Raw genomic sequence first — 18,400 nt, forward strand, 5'->3', positions numbered from 1 at the left:
GCCGTAGTGCTCCGTGGCATACGGCGGTTCCGACATTATACGGTGCACCGGCCGTGTGCATTCTGCATCACGGATGCGGACCCATTCACCTGAATGGGTCGAAAATCCGGAGATGTGGTGCGGAACGGAAGCACGGAACCCACGGAAGCACTACGGAGTGCTTCTGTGATGTTCCGTTCCATGCTTCTATTGCGCAAAAAAATAGAACTTGGTCTATCTTTTTGCGGAAGGACGGATCGCGGACCCCATTCAAGTGGATGGGTCCGCGATCTGCATGTGGCTGGACCACAATTTGCGGTCCACAATTTGCGGTCCGCAGCATGGGCACAGAGCCCTTACATTTGCCTCAATGGGGCCACAAAGAGTACAGGCAGGAGCACAATATATTGCTGCTCCTGCCTGTGCCCCACAAGGTTTACTAAATGCTGGCATAGCACATGGGTATCCAGGCAGGAGCAGCCAATGTGCGCGCCTGCCTGTATTCTGTACACCGCTGAGAAGTCAGCGGTGTACAGAAAAAGTGGATTTTAAGTGCACAGGAAAAGTCTTTAGAGGGGGTAAAGTCTATTATGCCATAATAATTTAAGTACAAAAAGTATTATTATGGCATTAGGGACATTTTACCAAAAAAGTTAATCAAATGTTTATTTACTATTTAAGGTGTAAAGGAGTTGTTAGGAATAGAAACAGGTTGTCTCTTTAAAATAAAATTAAAATGTCCAAACACGTTCAGTCTTGTTTAACCCGTAGAGGACCCGCACCGTACATGTACGGCGCAGATGTCCGTGACTTAAGGACCAGCGCTGTACATGTCAGGCGCTGTGGTCGGGCGAGTGCAGGAGATGCGCCCACCTGATCCGTAGCAGGGTTCCGGCAGTCCACTGATAGCCGGAACCCTGCTGCATGCAGGTGACCACCGTAAAAAAAAAAAGTGTAAAAAGAAACATTTTTTTTTGTCACCTTGCATCAACAAAAGTGTAATAGCAAGCGATCAAAAAGTCATATGCACCCCAATAAAGTGCCAATCAAACCGTCATCTCATCCCGCAAAAATCATACCCTACCTAAGACAATCGCGCAAAAACTGAAAAAACTATGGCTCTCAGAATATGGAGACACTAAAACATGATTTATTTATTTTTGTTTCAAAAATTAAATCAGTGTAAAACTTACATAAATAGAAAAAAGTGGACATATTAGGTATCGCCGCGTCCGTAATAACCTGCTCCATAAAAATATCACATGACCTAACCTCTCAGGTGAATACCGTAAAAAAATAAAATAAAAACGGTGTAAAAAAAGCAATTTTTTTGTCACCTTACATCACAAAAAGTGTAATGGCAAACGATCAAAAAGTCATACGCACCCTATAATAGTACCAATCAAACCGTCATCTCATCCCAACAAAAAATGAGCCCCTACACAAGACAGTCGCCCAAAAAAAAAAAAACTACGGCTTTCAGAATGTGGAGACACTGAAAAATCCTTAAAAAAAAAAAAATGCTTTGTTATGTAAAACTGAAACAAACAACCAAAAAAAAGTTGTCATATTTGGTATTGTTGCATCCGTAACAACCTGCTCTATAAAAATACCACATGATCTAACCTGTCAGATGAATGTTGTAAATAAAAAAACTAAAAAAAACTGTGCCAAAACAACTATTTCTTGTTACCTTGCCTCACAAAAAAGTATAATATAGAGCAACCAAAAATCATATGTACCCTAAAATAGTACCAACAAAACTGCCACCTTATCCCATAGTTTCCAAAATCGGGTCACTTTTTTGGAGTTTCTACTCTAGGGGTGCATCAGGGGGGCTTCAAATGAGACATGGTGTCAAAAAACCAGTCCAGCAAAATCTGCCTTCCAAAAACCGTATGGCGTTCCTTTCCTCCTGCGCAATGCCGTGTGCCCGTACAGCAGTTTACGACCACATATGGCAGTTTCTTCTCAATTATTTTCTGTCATGCCCCCCCCCTAGGAAGAAGAAAACCATTTTGCGCCCCCCGCGCGGACTGTAAATAGTATCATTTGTCTATAAAATTGTTATAAGTACAACTCTGCATAACACTGTATCCTTATTAACGTATAAGAGAATGAAAAAAGAAAGAAATGTGGATCGGACACACACTTATGGGGGGATCTGTGGATGACGGACATTTATGGGGGGGGATCTGTGGCTGGCACTGTTACAGGGGGATCTGTGGCTGGCACTGTTATATATGTGCCATCCACAGACCCCCCCCCCCACCCTTAACTGTGCCATCCACAGATTCCGTGTGCCCGCCGCCGCCGTTTAAAGTTATTAAACATGCCCCCCTCACTCCTAATAGTACCGTATATCCGAATTTCTTCTGTATAATGCCGGCAGGCGGCCGGCGCGTCCCTCAGTGACGTCACTTGTCTGCGCCGCCTGCTTCATTCATAAAGCAGGCGGCACAGGCACGTGACATCACTGAGGGACGCGCCGGCCGGCCGCCCGGCCTGCCTGCCGGCATTATACAGAAGAAATTCGGATATACGGTACTATTAGAAGTAAGGGGGGCATGTTTAATAACTTTTAATTCAATAATACATTTTATATTTGTATACCGGTGGGGCGGGGCTATAGTACAGTGACCCGCACCCGCCCCACCACTATTGCCGGCCCCCAGCTCCTCCTCCAGTCCCTCCCCCGGCCCCCGCTCCGTACATCGCGTCCAGCGCCTGCGCCGGCCTCTGATCAGACGGGAGATGAGCGCATCCACAATGGAAGCCGCTCATCTCCCTGCCGCATATTACACTGCGAGCTGTCGGCCGCCCGCGCCCCTGTTGCTATGGCGCCGCACAGCCCACACACCCCAAAGGCCGGCCCTGAACGAGCCCCCCTTTACGGAGCCTGGCGCGCCCCACTATTTGAGAAGCACTGCATTAATCTAACTTAGTAGCACCTGTCTTGAGCCCTTTAAAGACACTGTCCACCCCACAGTCAGTCAGACACCAACTACTACCATGAGCAAAGAGCTGTCAAAAAGACACCAGAGACAAAAATTGTGGACCTCCACAAGGCTGGAAGTGCTACGGGGCAATTGCCAAGCAGCTTGGTGAAATAGATCAACTGTTGGAGCAATTGTTAGAAAATGGAAGAGGCTAAAGACGACTGTCAGTCTCCCTCGGACTGGGGCTCCATGCAAGATCTCACCTCGTGGGGGTATCACTGATAATAAGAAAGGTGAGGAATCAGCCCAGAACTACCAGGGAGGAGCTGGTCAATGACATGAAGAGAGCTGGGACCACAGTTTTAAAGGTCACTGTCGGTAGAACACTACGCCGTCATGGTTTCAAATCATGCATTGCATCACATGTCCAGGCCCATCTGAAGTTTGCCAATGACCATCTGGATGATCCAGAGGAGGCATGGGAGAAAGTAATGTGGTCAGTTGAGACCAAAGTAGAACTTTTTTGTCTAAACTTCACTCGTCTTGTTTGGAGGAAAAAGAAGGATGAGTTTCATCCCAAGGACACCATCCCTACTGGGAAGCATGGGGTGGTAACATCATGCTTTGGGGGTGCTTTTTTGCATAGGGGACAGGACGACTGCACTGTATTAAGGAGAGGATGAATGGGGGCCATTTATTGTGTGATTTTGAGCAACAACCTCCTTCCCTCAGTCATTGAAGATGGGTTGTGGCTGGGTCTTCCAACATGACAACAACCCGAAGCACACAGCCAGGATAACCAAGGAGTGGTTCTGTAAGAAGCATATCAAGGTTCTGGAGTGGCCTAGCCAGTGTCCAGATCTAAATCCAATAGAACATCTTTGGAGGGAGCTGAAACTCTGTGTTGCTCTGCGACTGCCCCGAAATCTGACAGATCTAGAGGAGATCTGTGTGGAGGAGTGGGACAAAATCCCTGTTGCAGTGTGTGCAAACCTGGTCAAGAACTACAGAAAAACGTTTGACCTCTGTAATTGCAAACAAAGGCTTCTGTACCATATATTAACACTGATTTTTCTCAGGTGTTCAAATACTTATGTTCAGCAGCGCAAGACAAATAAATTCTTTAAAAAAATCATACAATGTGATTTCCTGAATTTTTTATTTTATTTTTTATTCTGTCTCAGAGTGGGAATGCACCTACAATGTGAATTTCAGACCCCTCCATAATTTCTAAGTGGGAGAACTTGCAAAATCGCAGGGGTGTTCAAATACTTCTGTTCCTCACTGTATATGACATTTGGCCAAATGACATATATATCAATGTAGCCAGTTATTTAATAAATTAATAGCTCTCCCCATTGTGTGGATTTGAATCCCCATTCATATCAAAAGCATACATATACCTTGTACACGACTCACGATATTCAAGTATTCAGTGCATATGTTGAAACCAATCTTATAGGAGTTTATGGGACCTTATACTTACACTATCCCATTTCCACATTCTGTCACATATGGGAACTTTTTGCACACCAGGTGCTCCTGTGTTGGGCTTGGAAACTGGAGCTCTCACACTTCTTATGCCTGCAGGGCGGTCTAAAACAACAAGAATTTTTCCAATGAATTTCATTATTTTTTCTTTATTCTAAATAATAACTTAGCTTTGTAGAAAATATACAGCTGCATTGTTCTATGTAAAACTATACAGAAACAATACAGCTTGTCCAACTCTTACATTACAGTAGATATAGTTTTTTTTTCCCCCTCTACATAACAAATACATATATGGATACTGACCAGAGTCATCGTCAAACCATGTCTTGCAGCACCCTGAAGGAACCAGACTGTCGTGGTCTACTTTCATGTTCTGTGTCGTCATGAAGGAGCCTGTATACATCTGATTGTGGCACAGAGGTGGGTATTGGATCACTGAAAAATAATAAATTCATTAGTTAAATAGTGCTGTTACATAGAACATTGATCGCTAAGGCTACTTTCACACTAGCGTTTTAGTTTTCCAGTATTGAGATCCATCATAGGGGCTCGATACTGGATAAAAACTCTTTAGTTTTGTCCCCATTCATTGTCAATGGGGGACAAAACTGAACTGAACAGAACGGAATGCTCCAAAATGCATTCCGTTCCGTTTAGTTGCTTTCCCATAACGGAGTGCAAACCGCAACATGTTGTAGTTTGCTTTCCGTCCTGAGATGGGGAGCAAGACAGATCCAGCATGAGCCCCAATACAAGTCAATGGGGACGGATCAATTTTCTCTGCCACAATAGAAAACTGATCCGTCCTCCATTGACTTTCAGTGGAGTTCATGGCGGATCCGTCTTGGCTATGGTAAAGATAATACAGCCGGATCCGTTCTGAATGGATGCAGTTGGTTGTATTATCAGTAACGGAAGTGTTTTTGCTGAACCCTGCCGGATCAGGCAAAAACGCTAGTGTGAAAGTAACTTAGCTTTTCATGATATCACAATCTTCTATCAAAGGTTTACTGGAAGACTACAGGTAAACCTAAATTAGGTGTCACCATATTGATATGTATTTCTATTATATTTGAGGTACTTTTAAACTAGGGTACTCTTTTAAAGATCAATCACCATTTAAAGGGAGCCTGTTAGGCTAGTTTCACATCTGTATTTCTAAATCTGGCAGGCTGTTCCGGCAGAGGAACAGGCTGCCAGAGTTTACCATATTTGGGATAGCCGGATCCCATTGACCCAGACCACTTTCTGGCATAAATTTAGGCCTTCGACTGTACAAAAAGTCGTGCACGCAGAATTCTGTGTCTGACTGAAAGCTGTTCCGCCAGAGGAATTTAAAAATGCAGTTGAGAAACTTGCCTTACCAGGCAGATAAGCATCCTAGGTGTAACTGCTCATTTGAATATTGATAAAAATTGCTGGCAGTGGTAACATGATCACATCTGCCTGGCCCTCTAGATTCTAGTGAAGACAGGGCGGCACTACCTTCTTGAATTCGCGGTGCACGTGTCCGTGGAATGGCGTCCAGACAAACGTTTCAAAGAAGAAGACCGGCACTTCGCAGATGTAGATCACAATGTAGATTTATTCAGTCACATATTCAAGTGGCATAGTGACGCGTTTCAGCACAAGTGTGCTTTCATCAGACTGCAATGAAACATCTTACACTCCAGCTATTTATACATAAATGAGACACTAAGGAACTGACATCATCAGAGGAGCTCCGCCTCCCTCATTAACTAAAAATTTGCATATCAAATAATCGCAATGAAAAATTCGCATTAGAAAATCCGCAAAAAAATTTGCAAAAACATATCCACTCTATACTGGCGAAGATTTTCAGTCCAATAGTCCATTTTGGCAGTGATTAATCACGCTGAAGAAAAAAAGAAATATATTTATCTAATTGCATAAAGCCGAATGCCTTATAGGAAGCAGGACACATTGTACTCACGATTGAGGCCCCTGGGCTCCATTGTCTGAAGACGATGGATCCAGTAAGCTTCTCTTTTCAATAACAATTTATTTCTATCACCCCCTCGACGGGGTAATGATACACCTTCAATAATCTGATACCTCAACTGCGAGATATTATGTTTTTTATCATGAAAATGAAGGGGTATTGGAAGTAATAAATTCTGTTTGCGGATAGTAGATTTGTGTTTACTTAGTCTGTCCTTCATTCTCATCGAGGTTTCCCCCACATATAATAATCCACATGGACATTTAAGAATGTAAACCACAAATCTACTATCACAGGTGAACGTGCCCCTTAAAGGGTTCATGTTTTTCCCACCCTCACTCAGGTGAAAATATTCCAATAAGGGGCACGTTCACCTGTGATAGTAGATTTGTGGTTTACATTCTTAAATGTCCATGTGGATTATTATATGTGGGGGAAACCTCGATGAGAATGAAGGACAGACTAAGTAAACACAAATCTACTATCCGCAAACAGAATTTATTACTTCCAATACCCCTTCATTTTCATGATAAAAAACATAATATCTCGCAGTTGAGGTATCAGATTATTGAAGGTGTATCATTACCCCGTCGAGGGGGTGATAGAAATAAATTGTTATTGAAAAGAGAAGCTTACTGGATCCATCGTCTTCAGACAATGGAGCCCAGGGGCCTCAATCGTGAGTACAATGTGTCCTGCTTCCTATAAGGCATTCGGCTTTATGCAATTAGATAAATATATTTCTTTTTTTCTTCAGCGTGATTAATCACTGCCAAAATGGACTATTGGACTGAAAATCTTCGCCAGTATAGAGTGGATATGTTTTTGCGAATTTTTTTATGCTTATTTTTTTGCGAATTTTCTAATGCGAATTTTTCATTGCGATTATTTGATATGCGAATTTTTAGTTAATGAGGGAGGCGGAGCTCCTCTGATGATGTCAGTTCCTTAGTGTCTCATTTATGTATAAATAGCTGGAGTGTAAGATGTTTCATTGCAGTCTGATGAAAGCACACTTGTGCTGAAACGCGTCACTATGCCACTTGAATATGTGACTGAATAAATCTACATTGTGATCTACATCTGCGAAGTGCCGGTCTTCTTCTTTGAAACATCTGCCTGGCCCTGTCAGAGTGGACTTTACATTTAGGGCTTTTAAAACACCTATAGAAAACACCATACTAAATACATAATATGAGTACATATGTATCTTTATTTAGTTAAATCCAATACAGACATAAAATCCTGAAAATTATAGAGATGGTAGTCACTCATGAACAAGGAGCTGTATACAGGAGTACAAGTAAAAATAATGGAAAAACCCCTGTAAACAATATACTGAGGTTCCTTACTTTTTGCATTTGCTGATTTTTTTAAATTTATTATATATATTTTTTTGTACTACTTATTTTATTCAGAGTAGCTGCCCATTATTTTTACTTGCATACCTGTATTCAGCTATTTGTTTGAATGACTACCGTCTTTATGATTTTCATGATCTTATATATGTCTGTATTGGACTTAAAGTGTAACTGCCATTCTATTTTTATTTGTGTAATGTATAGGGGGAAGTGATACTAACAATTTTTGTAATATACTTTATTTACCAGTACTGAAATAATACATTTCTTTTAGAAAAATAGCTGTAAAGTTTCCCATTTTGAGACTTGGCAACGTTCCTCTGTCTTCTGGTTACATAACAGTCAGTATTTATTTTTCTAATAGAAATGTATGATTTCAGTACCGGTAAATAAAGTATATTACAAAAATGGTTAGTATCACTGCCCCTATACATTACAAAAATAGAATGGCAGTTACACTTTAACTTAAGAAATATACATGTATACTTTTATTACTCTTTGAATCTGGTGTGTTTTTCTAGGTGTTCTGATGTAGAATAGTTACACACTGTAATACATATTTCCTGCCAAGTTGTTGTAGGTGTATTCTGATTTAGCCTTAATACAAATAAGTGCATATCTTGATTTGCAGGTAAAAACAGATGGCGCCATTTGAGGTTCCAAGTTGTGTGGGTCCATAAATGACAATGTGGATCCATACGTTACCTCGTTATGCTTACATTTTTATAGTTGTCCATATGGAGGTCTTTTCTGTGCCTTGCTCCATTGTATGTCATATTACGGAGAGCAATACTTCTAGAGGAGAATGCCGTGTAGTGGCACCCATACAGGGCTTAAAGTATTCCGATAAGGCCTCATGCACACAAACTTAATATTTTTTTTCCATGTCTGTTCAGTTTTTTTGCGCACCGTATACAGAACCATTAATTTCAATGGGTCCACAAAAAAACAGAAGTTACTCCGTGTGCATTCAGTTTCCTTATGTCCATATGTCCGTTCTGCAAAAAGTCAGAACATGTCCTATTATTGTCTGCGTTACAGACAAGGATAGGACTGTTCTATTAGGAGATAGTTGTTCCATTCCGCAAAATATGGAATACAGAGACGTCAGCCGTATTTTTTGTGGATCAGGTTTTTGCGGACCGCAAAATGCATATGGTCGTGTGCATGAGGCCTAACTATAAGTTATCCCCTGTCCAGCAAATAAGGGATAACAAACTAATTGGTGGGGGTCCTACTGCTGGAACTTCCACTGTAACCAAGAACGGGGGTCCCATATGGAGTGGCAGGTTGTGCATATGCCCTTCCCTTATTTTAATTCTCTACGAGACTTTGCTGTCCTCTCATATTCTCAGTAGTCCCATAGAAAATGTATGGAGTGGCATGGAGCATGCTTGATCTGTTGCTCCATTAGGATAGGGATACAAGATTCCCATTCTGAGGATCGGTGGGGGTCCCAGCTTTTGGGGCCCATGGATCAGTTAGTTATTTCCCACCCAGTGGATAAGGGATAACTTGTAGTAATTGAAACGCTTCTTTAACGACCCTATGTTCCACCATACAGCCTCCTTGGATATGGCTCTGCTGTTTAAATAAGGTCTTATTAAAGGGGTTGTCTGGGGTTTGAAAAACATGGCTGCTTTCTTCTAACAACAGCTTTGCCCCTGTCCATGGGTTGTGTGGGGTATTGCAGCTCAACACCATTGGAGTCAATAGGGAAAATCTGCAATACTACACACAACTTGTATACAGGAGGGGTGCTGTTTTTAGAAGAAATCAGTCATATTTTTGTAATGGTGGACAAACCTTTTAAGATAAAGTTTTGTGCATTTGAGTATTAGAACCTCAGTTAAAGGGGTTCTCCAGGAATTAAGGAAATTTAAATACTTTAATATTAATTTATTATAAATATATTCTCAAATACCTTTTATTAGTTATAATGGCTCTTTTTGTCTGGGGAGCAATAATCAGGGGAAACAAAATGGCCGTTGTCCCATTAGTTCACACAAAACCTGTCATGATCACACATGAGGACAAGTTACTTTACAACACTGAGGTAAAGGGCTTCCTCCTCCTCTCCTACTTGTCAGGGATTATGATCCTGAATACAGATAAGAACTTTAGATGAATCTCTGGGGAATTTAGTTAATGAGGAAACATGAAGTACAGAGAGGACGGACAGGACAGGCTGTGGTAATGTGGGTCTGTGGTAATGGAGACTGCATACAAGTGCTGCTGCTCATTAGCCACATCTCACCCTCCTCTCATGTCTCGTCATCATCTCCATTCCCACAGAGATTCACCTGTATTCAGGATCATGATTCCTGAGAGCAGGATGAGGCAGCACTATGGCTCATTGTGGTAAAGTAACTTGTCCTCCTGTGTGACAAGTTTTGTGTGTACTGATAAGACGGCGGCCATTTTATTTCTCTAATGATTGCTCCCTAGACAAAATGAGCCATTATAACTAATACAAAGGTATTTGTGAATTATTTATTATAAAATAATATTTAAGAATTTTCATTTTTTTAATTCCTGGAGAACCACTTTAAGATAGCCATACAGAGTGGATGAATGTTGCCTGAACCTACCGATTATGGAAGGACCAGACAACCATCTAATATGCATGGAGTATCCCGACTCTCCCCCAGTGGCAGATGAGGTTAAGGCCTCTTTCACACTACAGTATGTCGATTTCAGTGTTTTGCGTTCCGTTTTTCATGGATCAGTTGTTTCGGTTCCGTTTTTCCGTTCCGTTTTTCCGTATGGCATATACAGTATACAGTAATTACATAGAGAAAATTGGGCTGGGCATAACATTTTCAATAGATGGTACTTCAAAAAACGGAACGGATACTGAAGACATACGGATGCATTTCCGTATGCATTCCGTTTTTTTTTGCGGACCCATTGACTTTAATGAAGCCACGGAACGTGATTTGCGGCCAAATATAGGACATGTTCTATCTTTCAACGGAACAGAAATACGGAAACGGAATGCATACGGAGTACATTCAGGTTTTTTTTGCGGACCCATTGAAATGAATGGTTCCGTATACGGAACGCAAAAAACGGCCCACAAAACGGAAACAAAAAACAGTAGTGTGAAAGAGGCCTAAGAAAGACTGGGCATTTTTAAATTCAACATACACAATTCTTTATCTTTAAGGCTGATGCACTTCCACTAGTTGTCTGGCAACAGCTTACTTCTCTTTCCCTATTAAGAACACATGCACGCTTAGCCAGGCAGGTATGTGCATAGGGGGTTGGTCGGAATACCTAGTTTTCCTAAGATTCAAGTAAACCTTCTTCTTGAATATTTCCTCTACAACACAACTGTACACAAGGTAAGTGTAAGTTTGCATACTATATACCTCATCATGGGTTTCTCCCCCAAGATGGTAGAGACTTGCCCTTGTAGACTTTCCATAACATTATCATCAGAATAAAGTTGCATTGGTGTATTGAACTGTGCATGGACAATCTTCACACCTGGAAGCTCCATTTCCAGAGGAATGTTAGGTGCAATCCTAGAGGCAGCTTTCAGCTCACCAGGATCTATAGTGCCAACAGTGCTCGCTGTGGAGGGGGTGCTGCGTCCACTGCCAGGATCAAAGCCGGAAGGAGTGCTGCTTCCACTGTGTTACAAAGCCAGTGATAGCAAGATTGAAAAAGTGAAGTAATAAGTGCAGGGATATTAGTCAAAGTGTAGTTATAGAATATGTCTTACAATCAGTGAGATCAGACATGCAAACTAATCCTAAGGCCTCTTGCACACAACCAGTCTGTACAATTCTGTTTGGTGCTAAAGTTATCCTATAAAAGTTTCCGTACTCCCATCTAATACTTTGTTTTCACATTGAAGGAATTTTTTATGTTTATGTGCTCCTATGTACTGCAGTTTTTGCTTTTTCTGTTCCGTGAGGAACCATATCTTTCACATGGTCATGTACATGAGGTCTAAGGCTGATTTGCAGTTTTTCTAGTATTGTTATTTATACGTTCAAGCAACTTGGATCAGTATTTATCATTGGTGATGTTCAGGTAGACATGCAGAGAAAGCTTAAAGGGAGTCTGACAGTTCCTATCTCCTTATCGAATTAATTCCAGTGTGGTGTAGTGGATTAAAACAGTTGTGCAGTCATGCCTTTGTGTTCTTAAAAGTCCAGTGGACCAGAAAATGAAGTTTGATCCAATATGCAAATGAGTGTGCAAGCGTCCTGTGAGTAGTCCTGAGTCTGGCAAGTGCTCAAGCTCTTATCGTTAAATCTTTCCCGCTGCACTGTTCAACGTCACTCTCTCCTGTAGTGAGATAACCAAGACAGAGGCAGGGCTCCATAGGAATGTATTGAATGTCCGATCAATGGTAATTCTTTTCAGTCTATGAGACAACTGATCTAACGATCACATATGTTAAGTCCCCTTAGGTGACTTTAAACAAGTAAAAATATTTTTAAAAGATATATATAAATCACCCCCTTTCCCCATAATAAAAATAAACAATAAAAAAGAAACTTCCCAAAATGCCCTTAATATTAAAATCTAATATTTATCCTGTAAGGTGAGCGTTATTACTCATTACTTCACCTCTCAAAAAAATTGAATAAAAAATGATCACAAACTCATACACACTCCAAAATGGTATTAATAAAAACTACAGATCACCCTGTGAAAAATGAGCCCTTGCACACCTGCGTGGACATAACTATACTTTTTCTAAGTATTACACAAGAAAGACTACGGTATATAAATGTGATATCTCTGTTAGGCTGCTTTCACACAGTCAGTGTTTGATCAGTGAACTCCATCAGTGATTGTGAACAAAAACCAGGCGCGAGTCAAAAACACAGAACAGGAGCAAATTTCTCCATTAAACCTTATCACCGTGTAGGATCCACTCCTGGTTTTGATCAAACACTGACTGTGTGAAGGTGGCCTTAGGCTTATTTCATACACGCGAGATGGAATGAGTTGGTCTGTTCAGGAAAAACTGATGGTTTTTGCACTCATGTTTAATGAAGAAAAGCTGAAAGAAAACTGAAGAATAACACTCAACATCTCCTAGCAACCATCAGTGAAAAATGCATTGCATCTGGATGCCTTCTCTTTTTTCATGCAGCTCCATTCATTTCTATAGAGCCAGGGCTGCGTGAAAAACATTCAATATAGAACATGCTGCAATTTTTCCTGAATGCTGAGATGATCAGTGATAGACAATGTCCACAGACCCATTCCATCCGGATGCCAGCCATCCCATCTAGAAGGAAAACTTACTCTTGTGAAAGATGCCTAATCGCAGTGACCCATAGAATAAAAGTAACAGGTCAGTTTTACTGCACAGGGAATGCCTCCTAAAACTATGGTGGAATTTTTTTTTCACAATATATGAAATCCAACTGTAAATCCTCACATTCTCTTGGAAATCAACGTTGGATTCTTCAACATGAAATATCAATCATGTGAACAATACTTGCCTTTATATTACATGAGAGAACACAGACCCTGCAGAGTGGCAGACGGAGTACCTGTGGCTCGGTACTACAGACTAGGCACTGTGTTTACATTATTATTTGTCTTTACCTGTTTTCATTGTTATTTTGCATCTTTTTGCTCTATATGTTTCTCTTTGTAATTTTTGTTCAACAGATGAACAAAATGATATCAGTCTATGGGTACTTTCACACTAGCGGCACGACGGATCTGACATGCTGTTCACCCTGTCGGATCCGTCCTGCCGCTATTTTGCCATGCCGCCGGACCGCAGCTCCGTCCCCATTGACTATAATGGGGACGGGGGCGGAGCTCTGGCGCAGCACGGCAGTTCACGGTGAGAGGCCGCTGGACTAAAAAGTCGGACATGCAGTACTTTTAGTCCGGCGGCCTTTCGCCCCACGTTCCCATTATAGTCAATGGGGACGGAGCGGCAGCACGGCGAAATAGCGGCAGGACGGATCCGACAGGGTGAACAGTCGATCGGATCCGTCCTGCCACTAGTGTGAAAGTAGCCTATGTTAGCTTTTTGCATGCTTCTACTTTAAGGACCCCACATTTTTTTGGGCTTCTTTCATGCATTTTTTTTTCTTTTTTTTTTATATTGTAAAATTTTAAGAAGGTGTTTATTTCTGCTGTTTTCCACCTCATATGGAGATGCCTAATACAAAAATTATATATACAGATATACTGTGCTTTGTTAAAAACATACAAATGAAATGCACTGTTTGTAGTACACTTCATAATTGACTATAGACTTTAAAGTAACATAGGACCACATGAAAAGTGATATAGTGTTGCAAAAAAAGCTGTAAAATATAAAATTTAAAAAAAAAAAACTGTGTGTCAAACCATCCTAATGGCATATTCACACGTAGCAGATATGCTACAGGTTTGCATTTGGCAAATCCGCAGTGATTTACAGTACCAGGAAAGTGGCTGAGATTTTTAGGGACAATTTTTGTTTTTGCATTTTTGTTTTTTCCCTTTCTACCTTCCAAAATCCACAACTTTTAAAATGTTTGGTCTACATAGCGAGGACTTAATTTTTGCGGGAAAAGTTGTATTTTTAAATGGCACCATTTAATTTACCATATCGTATTAGAAAACGTAAAATTCTTTGTGGGTTGAAATTGAAAAGAAAACACAATTCGGCTAAGGTTCATTATGCGCTAAAAATGACATGATTTCCTTATTCCACGGGTCAGTACGATTATGACAATACCAAATTGATATAAAAAATAAAACCTTTCATAAAACTAACATTCTATTTTATGACACCAATAACTATTGGCAGCGGCATCTGAGGATATTAATGACTAGGATCAGTGTAATTACCGATCCTGGTAATTGCCGGCGGGGGCCTGCTGTATTATCCAACCAGAACCCATCATGTAGGGTATGGAGCAAGCTCGGAATGTGAGCTCGATCCATAAAACCCCTTAACGCCAATCACATACAGGTACGCAATTATGCATTAATGGGTTAAATCTGCTATGCTGGAGATATCCACAGTGAATTTCATCTTTTGCTGTGCATAGGGTGAAATCTGCATCAGATTCACAATAAAATCCACAAACAAATCATCTCTGTATGACCATACCCTAAATCCAATCCCCCAGATCCTGACTGAACTGAAATAACTGGATACAAACACTACAGTGAATGTCGCCTCAACAAGATATTGGCCCAGGTTTACTAATCCTACAGATGACATAAGCTCAGACCGGCTGTCTAGACCTGCACCAGATTTATCACAGGGGCTCAGGCTGGATGATACATCTGGTGCAAGGATAGACACTTTACACTGACTCTTTGAGACAGAATTTTACACCGGAATTGTGGGTCAGTTTTGGTGCAAAATGGTGCATCCCAGGCTATACCCCCTTTCCAGTGAAGCTCTGCTCCTTTCTAGAGCAAGTCTCTTGGGGAGCAGGTCCAAAAATTTAGAAACCATAGTTGCATCAAAATTGCGCCACTTTTTAGACTGGTTTCAGGTGCGGACACACTGATAAACGTGGACCAATCTCTCCTAGAAACTGTGCTTCTATTAGAGAATATTTCTGTAATAGGCCATCCAGAAGAGCATTCTATGTCGGATTTATGCAGAATATGACAGAAAATCCCTCTGAATGCCTTTGTCTGAAATCATAGGTACAGCTTGGCCACAAACTTCTGTGGGTGACGTATTGTGGTCCTGCACAAATCTGAGCCATAGTATGAATGTATACCTGAGTACATAAGTTGGTACCACATTTGCTTCACTTCTTTCTTTGGAATGTACTCCCTATTTTTAGGCTAAGGTAAACAAAAAACATGCAGCAATTGTACCACAAGCACTGTGTGTGAGGCTTTCTCATGCAAGAATTAAAGGGGTTTGAGTGTTTGCATGCACTTTCAATCTTCAGGTCATTTCATATGCAAATTAAAAAAATATATATTTTCGTGTATTTGTATCGACTGATTTATTTATTTTTTGGTGCAAATATTCCATTGAAAATTAGTTGGTCTCACGTGACCTCAAAATCTGTTGAGTTTCTTGCTGTGTTTGCGCAGCAAGAACCGCACGTAAAACTGCAACAAAACCGCATGTATTACTTGCGGTTTTTGCTGCAGAAAACCTAGTAGATTTCACACTCTCCATTGAGAAGGGTGAAATCTGCAAGAGAAATCAACGGCATAAATTGATATGCTGCAGATTTTTTTTACGCAGCATGTAGATGAGAATTCTGAAAATCTCAGCCACTTTGCTGGTACTGTACAACTTTGTTGATTTGCCCCATGAAAATCCACAACAGCAAATCCTCAGGTTATCAGTCACGTGTGACACCGGCCTTGGTGTGGAATATACTAGTCTAAATTAAAGGGGTTGTCTGGGTTCATGTTAAGGCTACTTTCACACTTGTGTTTTTGCTTTATCCGGCAGGGCTCAGCAAAAACGCTTCCGTTACTGATAATACAACCATCTGCATCCGTTATGAATGGATCCGGTTGTATTATCTTTAACATACCCAAGACGGATCCGTCATGAATTCCATTGAAAGTCAATGGGGGACGGATCAGTTTTCTATTGTGTCAGATAAAACGGATCCATCCCCATTGACTTGCATTGTGGGTCATGCCAGATCCGTTTTGCTCCGCATCCCAGGATGGAAAGAAAACTACAGCATGCTACAGTTTTCTCTCCAGTATGGGAATGCAACCAAACGGAACGGAATGCATTCTGGTGCACTCCGTTCTCTTCAGTTACGTTTTGTCCCCATTGACAATGAATGGGGACAAAACTGAAGCGCTTTACTCCGGTATTGAGATCCTATGATGGATCTCAATACCGGAAAATGTAATCGCAAGTGTGAAAATAGCCTAAGCTTGGTATTTTATCATGTATAATTTGTACTGTTTTTATCATGTTTTTATGTACTGTATACAGTATATAAAAAGGATACACTGTGCTTTACTGGTTTGCCAAAATCATCTTGAACCTTACACTCAGATGTTACTAATAACAGAATGCACACTGGTATCATGCATACAACACAAATAAGTCAAATGATTATAACCTGTTCCTGCCTGGAAGTATGAAAGGCTTAGGCCTGATATTATGCTTGTGCTCAAAGTATCCCAAATCCTGTAGGTAAAATATAAATGTAAACCTTAAAAATATATATATTTTTTCAAATTAAGGATGAACAATGCATTATTTTCAAACAATAAGGGCACACTCCAAGAAAATGTTTTATCTTTTGCTGTATGTGTAATTTTCTTACCAAGTGCTTTATTCCTGACTTTATTGGAAAGTAGTTGCAGTTGTTTTCTTTTGCTGGTACAGGTGTTTTTGAAAGATATATCAATATATATTCGGACATTCCAATCATTTTCTTAAAGAAACACTCCAAGCAAAGCTGATACACTGTCTTATACTGAGCTTACCCGTATTGCTACCTTAAGCAAGATGTCTCTAGATTAAACTAAAATTACAGCTGTATGCTGCAGACCACTTAAAGGAGCACTCCCACAAAACCGCAGAAAGGTACATAATGGAAATTGTCATGAAAGTGAGCTTCTGACTGGGGGCTATATTTGTGAGTTATCCTCTCCCTTTTGGTCCTCAGCTGTGTCATGTGACTGACACTCTGATGGTCACATGACATAGATGAGGACCAGAAGAAAGAGGGTGATTTACAAATACAGGTTACATATGTGGGAGTGCCTGTTTAAAGTGTCTTAATTTTTCTAAAATCTGCCAAGTGAAACATTAATGAGATCCAGGATGCACATTTCTTTGTTTCATTAGGCAAGTAAGCATGGCATGAGGTGTCTGGCAGACGCAGAACTCCATTCTTATAGCGGTGAACATTCCAAACTGTTGAGCCCTATTTCATTTGCATTGCACATCCAATTAACTTTTAAACATATAAAATGGAATACAAAACTGGTGAAATACATAAAGTTAGCATTATTTTTACAAAGTGCATCAAAGGGTTTGCATGCATAGCTATTGCATATTCTACTTACATTTGATCTGCATTAGGAATAAGACCTCTCATCTGTCCATGGAAGGCATCTTTAATGTTGCCAGATGAGTACAGCCCAATTGGGGTGTTATAGGAAGAACTCACTACCTGCTTTTTGTCACCAATATTTGCACCAGCTACAAAAGGTTGCGCTCTTCTGTTATGAGCTGTACCAATAGGCTTGAACTCCTGCGTAAATTTGGATAAAACACACCAAAGCACAATTCATGCGGATTAAACACACGCAAGCAAAGGCACTACTGTTTACTGTATATTTCACCCATATGCATTGCATGCACATCATTTCTACTGTTAGAACAGTTCTTAACTTGTGAACCATGGATTCCCAAGAAGTCTGGGGATGGCCTTCAGTAGATCCGTAAATGTGGGTAGTAAATAAAATTCACATCTTTATTTTTTTGTCCTGGTCGCTAAAAGGAATTTACGTTTTCCTTAAATTGTAAACGTAGGCAACAAATTGTAAATGTAGTCGCCCAATGTTTTCAGATCACATTTCAGTTTTTTCAAATATCTCTAAATGTTATTATGTTAGAAACTTTTTTTCGGAAAAGGGTTTAGAAGCTTCTAGAATGTTCAGCAAATTAAGACCTGTATTTTAGGTTCTCCCCAAATGTTACAGAACATCTATTAATCGAAACA

General features: G+C 40.5%; 1 protein-coding gene and 1 long non-coding RNA gene across 2 annotated transcripts in view; both read right to left on the reverse strand.

Moving 5' to 3' along the window:
• LOC120990160 overlaps window positions 1–18,400 on the reverse strand; it is a 954,651-nt gene that overhangs the window by 497,192 nt on the left and 439,059 nt on the right. The gene's annotated exons all lie outside the window — the stretch shown is intronic.
• PDLIM3 (PDZ and LIM domain 3) overlaps window positions 1–18,400 on the reverse strand; it is a 75,722-nt gene that overhangs the window by 8,613 nt on the left and 48,709 nt on the right. The window contains 5 exon segments of the mRNA XM_040418747.1: window positions 4,405–4,514; window positions 4,716–4,729; window positions 4,731–4,847; window positions 11,111–11,374; window positions 16,787–16,854. Of these exon segments, the coding sequence (XP_040274681.1) occupies window positions 4,405–4,514; window positions 4,716–4,729; window positions 4,731–4,847; window positions 11,111–11,374; window positions 16,787–16,854 (573 nt within the window).

The sequence above is a fragment of the Bufo bufo genome, chromosome 2, assembly GCF_905171765.1.
Source record: "Bufo bufo chromosome 2, aBufBuf1.1, whole genome shotgun sequence".
Lineage (NCBI taxonomy): Eukaryota > Metazoa > Chordata > Amphibia > Anura > Bufonidae > Bufo > Bufo bufo.